The sequence below is a fragment of the Callospermophilus lateralis genome, chromosome 4 (assembly GCF_048772815.1).
Source record: "Callospermophilus lateralis isolate mCalLat2 chromosome 4, mCalLat2.hap1, whole genome shotgun sequence".
NCBI classification, from domain to species: Eukaryota; Metazoa; Chordata; class Mammalia; order Rodentia; family Sciuridae; genus Callospermophilus; species Callospermophilus lateralis.
The window spans coordinates 89,665,315-89,672,636 of NC_135308.1; the positions used below are offsets into that span (position 1 = coordinate 89,665,315).

Genomic DNA, 7,322 nt, shown 5'->3' on the forward strand with positions numbered 1-7,322 from the left:
AATGGAGTTAACATTTTTATATTAGTTTTAGAAAGAAACACATTAATGTAATTCTTGATTTTTCTTTTCCCCTTTTAAGGCTTCTCATTTCTTTTGGGGATTGTGGGCTCTGATTCAAGCCAAATATTCTACTATTGAGTTTGATTTTCTTGGGTAAGTTCAGTTTTATTAAATGTATTGTATTTGTCTCTACTTTTGTTTGAATTAATATTTAGAACTCATAGGGAATATTATTATGTTATTATTTTTAGTCATTACAAAGGCTGCATGAATTTAATGATTTGGTCTGTAAAGAAATCTGGTAGAAGCTGTTAAGTGCTCTCAGTATTAGAAGTGTCCAGTAGGTGGTGCAGTAAACTAAAAATATGTCCTTTGAAACTCTTAAAACTTAACAAAAATCCAGCTTAGAAGAATGGAAATTAAGACGGGAGGTGAGGGTTAAGTTTTTTAACTTTGACTGATTTTGTCATTTATTCTCTTTTCTCATTAGGTATGCAATTGTTCGTTTTAACCAGTACTTTAAAATGAAGCCTGAGGTTACTGCATTGAAAGTGCCTGAGTAAAGAAGAGATTTAATTATTCTCAAGTAGCTGAGCAATGCTTGTGAATTGTTTTCTTAAGAAATTCCAAAAAGCCAATATTTGTTAAAATTCTGTTACTTAATTTGGTTATCTTGCTTTACAAATTATGCCTCAAAACAACCAATCTATTTTTTAAATAGACTTGAGTGATGTCACAATGTATACCTACTGCTATCAGTATGTGGTGGATTAGATATTTGTTAAATCTGCAAAAGGTATAAAGATGTCAGTTTAAGCCTTTCTGTGATAATTTACTCTGTTACATGTGAATTATTTATTATGAATTTAACATGATCTGTGACTTCTTTCATCTGATTCATTTGTTTGTTGAGTGTATACAATGAAAATGTTCCAGAGAAATTTAAGTTTTATCTTAGTAAGATTAATTTTACAAAAATTTTCTGGTTGTTCATTGTAACTTTTTTTTATCTTGATTCTAAGTAAAATGAATTATTTACCCTTGAAATACCAGTCATTTACCCTTGAAATACCAGTCACTGATTGGTATAGATAATTTAGGGTATTCATATAAAAATATCTGCTTAGAAGGGAAAAATACATTTATGTCTCTGTTGGTGGTACATCTTTTTGAATTAAATATTGGAAAACATTTCCTTTTGGGGAACTACAACTTAGAACTAAATTCTTGTCTCTTGATATTTGCCACATAACCCTGGAATAAGAATAATGATTTAATGTTACCAAAATCTGTAGTTAGTAATGTTTTCAAGTGCTAAATGTGGACATTGAAGTTACTAGTTCAGTTTTTAAAATTTCATGGTATCAAATTGTTTCTAATCCCAAATTTTGTTTTACTTAATTGAGATACTATATGTTTTAGTTTATTACATAATAGCTTGTTTTGTTAATTTTCAAACAGACACACAAAATTGTCATTCTTATAAAGAAGAAAATTTAGATTGATTTAGATTGATTCTTTTTTTAAAAAAATCTATTCAGATTCATTCCTTTTTTTGTTTCATGTTTTACTTTGGTTCTGTCTTTAGAGTGATAGCAAATAATTACTTGATACATTTAATTTCAGAGTAATATGTTGAGGCAGTGAATGAGTTAAATAAGGAATATTGAGGACATTGATCTTGTATACTTAAAATCTGACAAGCAACAAAATGTGAATTTAGCAGAAATACTTATGGTAGGAGGGCTTCTGTTGTTTTTATGTATCTTGTTTTTGTTTAAGTATATATTTTGTTTAGGGGTGAGAGAGGCAGTTATATTATGGAAGAAAGTTAGATCTTTGGGATAGATAGGAAGGCTTCAAGTTTTAAAGACTGCTCTGTGGAGTTGAGCAGTCATGGTTAACTTTACTTAGAAAATTAGTCTGACAGGCTTTGCACTTTCGTCACGTAAGTGCTCATGTACAAAGTTGGCTTACTGGATCTGCATATTCAAAGATTTGTAAGATATGCAACTACAAATTTATCCTCTGAGAAATCTTCTGGGGAGTCTGATGTATTATTCCAAATGACTTATATTCTCAGACAAGTGCTTTAAAATTACTTGGATTATCTCAAGATAATAAAGTAAGTAGAAACACTTACAGGCCATTTAAAATGGTACATTCTAGTTACATAAATAGACTCTTAAAATGTTTGTATCCGTAACAGTGTTAGACCAAAATTTGGTTTCTACCTCCCCAATGTTATAAATGTTCACTTTTGTTTTTATAAACCATATTACTGTAAGATCAATAAAATTTTGCCTAGTTGATTAAATGAATGGAACCAATTAAATAATGAGTAGCTTTTTATAATGTTAAAGTAAATTCAGAAAAAGTTGCTTTTGGTGGAATTTTCATCTGTGGTTTGAACATTAGCATAGAATGATGAAGAATATGTAATGTTACTCTTTATTTTTTGCTCTCTTGACTTTTAAAGTCCAAGAGTATATATCTTATAGTACTATGGGAGGAAAGAAGATCATTTTTCTACCTTACTTCATAATCTTACTTCAAACTATTTTGAATAGAGATTCACTGAGCCTTTGTTGTTAGTCTGTGCATAGCTGCTAGCTGTGATACTAAGTGATTCAGAGAGATTCATATAGAATTGAATGTAGCCAGGAATAAAGGCTGTCGCTTTAGTCCTGGAAGAAGTATTCAGTGGATCTTGGGAACAAGTTAAGATACTTAAACTGTTGCCCTCATTCTGGCTAGATTGAGGGTATTGTGATGCTCCTGCTTCCTGTACAGGTTTTGCGATCATGGTGCAGATTAACAATAGGGTTCAAAATAGCTTCTCTTTATATTGGCCATTTAAGGGATTCTAAAGAAGAGTAAATCTCAACAGCACTCTAAAATCATCCCTCTTAAAATTTGTCTTGTGGCTTGCTGAGATATCAGTTGCCTTTTAATGTTAAGCTAAGGAATTTGAATGCCTTACCTAATCACTCAATTGGTAGTAAGCTCATTTTGTATATATGAAAATGGTTGTTAGAAGTGGCTTTCATATATGTTCAATGTTAGTCAATAGACCATAGTGGCCTCAATGCTTTTAACAAGCAAAATTCCACCCCCTTCTTTTATCTCCCCTTATATATTTGTATGATCTTACCTAACCAATTATATTTGATTTTTTTTTTTTCCTCTCCTGACCCCATGCTACCAACATTTTCTGGAAATCAAAGAGATGTGGTAGCAAATCATACTGTTGACATGATCATATGAGATCAATATGAGCACAAAACTCATCAACTAGGTCTGCCTGGAATGTGTATAAAGCAGTGTAAATAAAAATTTGTAAATAAGTGTGAATTGTATCTTGCATATGAGATTGTGTATTGTTTTGCATTCTCTTCCCTTTTGTAGACTTTTTTTTTTTTTTTTTTTTTTTTCAGAAAATGAATCTAGTTCATTGCTTTTAGACTGAAAATAGCCAACAGTTATGGCTGTACAGTGAGGTGACAGGAACTGGAAATAGGGTTTTATCATCTTTGGTTAATGTCAGTAATTATTTATTTAGCCTCTCAGTGCCTAATAAGACTTTTCTCATTTTTCAGTTTGCCATCAATTTTTGTAAGGTTAGCTTCCTGGAAGCAGTGAATTTATGTACTGTTATAGTATTAGAGTTTCATTCTTTGAGTCACAATTCTAAACTAAAGGAAACTGAAAATATAGTTTAATGCTTATATACTGATGTATTACCTTTTCCTGTTTGTGGAAATATTTTTGTTAATATTTTCTACAAAAAAAAAACCCTTTGAAGTTTAGTGTGAATCTTAATCCCATAAAGAGATGGCAAATAACTGCTCTTAGTTCAACTTAAAAATTTCTCAGGTGACTTCTCTAAAGTTGTTCATTGTAGGATTGTAAAAGACAGAAAAGACATAGGTGATCTTTCAATGACAAGTATATCCATTTTTTTACTAAAAATATTTACTTTAACTTCATAAGTATTTTAACTAAAACTTCCAGACTTAAAAAAAAGTCCCCCCAAACACTCTCAATTAAAAGTTAAAAACCTCCACTTTTAAAATTATTCAGATATTTCTTTTTTACATTATACAGAAGACTTCAGTACCATTTTTTAGTTCATTACTTCATAATATAAATAAAAATACTGTCAATTTGTTTTTTTTGCTTTAAATTATTTTGAAGCATTTTATACTGCATTCCAAAGTAGTAAGGACTTCAACATTTAATATTAATCAGTTATTCAGTTGATAGACAAAGTAAACAGTGCTTTATGCTAGGAGAGTTTTGTTATTGGCATCAACTTGTACTACTGTACACAGAAGGCAAATGCTAGTAATTATTATGCACAGAGGAAAAAGAATTAAAGTATGTGGTAAAGTAGCTTTGCTTTTTCTTTGGTCCATTAGATTTCAGAATGTCCTTTTACTGGGAAATTTAGTTACATATTAAGGCACTCTGTTTTATTTTCATTTCTTAAAAATAAAACCTTTTTTTTTTCTATTACATATCACATGTGTGATTACAGTGTTAATTTTTGGGTTTGATGTCTTAAACAGAAAAGTGTATCAATTATTTTAAATGAATATTTCCCCAATTTTGTACTCAGTCTATAAAAAAAGTGTTGCTGTAAAAGAAAACACTTGGTTCACATTGCTTTGATACTTGAAATCTGAAATTTAATAAGATGTATTACCTAATGAATTTTTTTTAACAGTTTTTAGACTGAAAATTTTTTATTTCCAGAACAAAATTTGATATGGGAAGAAAATCTGAACTATTTGGATGGGAAAAAAAAATGATGGTGCTTATAAGCACTATAAAATTCTTTTGTGTTTCAGGCATCATCCAAAACTTTTTTTAGTAGACTTCTCTCCTGAAATTTTCTTTTTCTTTCCTGCATGCACTTACTGTATTACTGACATTATAAATCAGCAGGGTTAAAATATTAGTATATCTGTATTCATTATGAATCTATAACTTTTCTAGTTATGAAAACAGTGCTCTCTAAAATATTCTTAATCTCATTTTTTTGGTTAATATCTTACCCACTAATGGTATTTTAGATACCATTAATCCTTTTAATGAAACACAGGATGTTTATAAAATTTGGAATCATTACATATTATATTTCATCTAGTTAGTGAAGAGAGAAGGAAAAAAAAAACCCCTAGGTGATTGGAATAGGCTTTCGAAAGTTAAGTTTAAAAAACTCTTAATAAGAAACTATCAGAGATAGATTGAAATCCAGTGGTATCCATGTAAACTAGCTCCTATGACTTGGAAAAGGCCCCCTGAAAAAGCAGTGGAGGAGATGAGAGTGTTTACTTAATATGGTTTTAGTTGTAGTATGCTCCTACTTAAATACAGGTAGTGACATACTGAATTTTATTGTCCAATAATCTGAAGTAGTTTTCTGTATTTAACTGTACTGAAATAACTATAAGTTTATGGAATTTACAAAGAAGAAACTTTTGACTCTACTGTGTTTAGGAGCCTTTGTACAGTTAGGTCAAGTTTCCATGATAGAAAGTATTTGAATTTTAAAACATACTGTTATCTAAGGAAGAAGATGTGGCTATCCCATGTGCAAGGAAAAAAAAAAAAAAAAATGGAATGAGTAATTGTCATTGTATTAGCTGTTTGTTGAATTGGGAAATTGTGGCATAAAGCTTAAATTTGTGTTTATCAAATGTGAACTATAGTAGTATAATGCTGCTTTGTATATACTGTAAGTGCTACAAATAGTCTCAGCACTGAAAATGTATTGATACCTCTCAAATGAATGCAACTTTTGATGTAGGTGTTTTGATATGCCTCAGAAAGTATCTGAGTGTCTGAGAATTTGTTAATCTGTTTGGTAATGGAGATACTTCCTGTTTTTTTGTTGCATAATTCATGTTTAAAATTTAATTTTTACATTTTTACTACTGTTAATTTAAGTAAAATTCTTCTGTGGAAAAAATGGCATTGCCAGTGAAGAAAATTAAAACCGCCTCATTCATGTAACTGCTTAAGTAAAAATACATTTTTGCTATATGTTCATGAACTTTTCATGAAGCAGTTTGTTTTTCTGTTTAAATATAAGTGATGTTTAGCCTTTATTTCCATATTAATAAGGCTTTTTACCATTGATTAAATGAAGGAATGTATCTTTTTGAAGAGATTTATATTCTGTAAATAAAAATTGGTTGTAACAATAAAGTTGGGTTCTAACTACAGTTGTATTTATAAATTTTTTAATTCAACTCATTTTTGAGATTTTTTTCTTTTTGTAGAGTATCTGAATATAAATGACTTCTCATTATTTAAATGTATATTTGGAGTGATTATATTTCACATATTCTGATTTTACAATAATACTGTTAAAAATTTTGCAAAGGTTTACTTTTGGGAATTTGGAATGAGAGTGTGAAATATTAAGAAAAATTCTATTCACTTAGTTTCAAATTTGCTATTCTAACCATCTCATTATATTTTGTGTCTTCAGTGTTCACTAAGTTGTTAAATATAATCAGATATTGAGGTGGTATAGAGAAAGATTTGTAAGATATGCTCTCTGCCTTCAGGTGGATCAATTCTCTATAACAAAAATAATTAATAATTAGTGTGTATGTAGATTTTCTATAGGATGCTTTCTAATTTTGGTTTATCTGGTATTTTCCAATGAAGCTTGAGGATAAATGTCCCTGATCAACATACTACTAAAGTGAAGGTAAGGTTGTTAGGATTTCACATCTGAGGTGAGGAGCTGGTTGTTATCTTAATTTTGATTGCCTGGTTAAAATCTTCTGTCTTTGCTGTATAGCTGTTTCCCTCCTTGCAACTAATAGGTGATCTCTGGGGAAGGTACTTCCAGATTATGTAGTTACTTTGCCCCTTATCAAACATCTCAAAATAATCTTAATTATGATAATTGCAAAAAAATTTCAGTTCTGTATTGTGTTCCATGTTTATCAGCATTTTACTCTAAGGAATTGATCTCCTGTTATTTATCTTTCTAGCTAGCTATCATCCATGAGACTGTATTTCAAGTGTAGACTCATAGATTTCTGTTTTATAAAGTGAGTTATAATCTTTACTATATTGATTTTTAAATTATCTGAGATTAGACTTGGGAGAGTCCTATAAAGTATGGATACTGTGTCTTATTATGAGGCCCACAACACTTTCTGAGCACTTCTTTCTTTTTGGCAAGCAAGACATTCTAGACTCATCTTGTACCTTCTCTGCCCTTATCCCTGGTATCAGCCATTTCTCTAAGGAGTCTGGTTCTTTTTAAAAAGAATGGTATTTTGAAACTGCGATTT

At 30.0% G+C, this 7,322-nt stretch overlaps 1 protein-coding gene across 1 annotated transcript in view; it reads left to right on the forward strand.

The window, feature by feature from the left end:
- Positions 1-6,233, forward strand: part of Etnk1 (ethanolamine kinase 1) — a 64,731-nt gene extending 58,498 nt beyond the window's left edge. Inside the window, exons 7-8 of the mRNA XM_076854199.1 lie at positions 80-153; positions 491-6,233. Coding sequence (XP_076710314.1) covers positions 80-153; positions 491-563 — 147 coding nt within the window. The 3' untranslated portion in view covers positions 564-6,233. The remainder of the gene's footprint in view (positions 1-79; positions 154-490) is intronic.
- Positions 6,234-7,322: the final 1,089 nt, after the last annotated feature.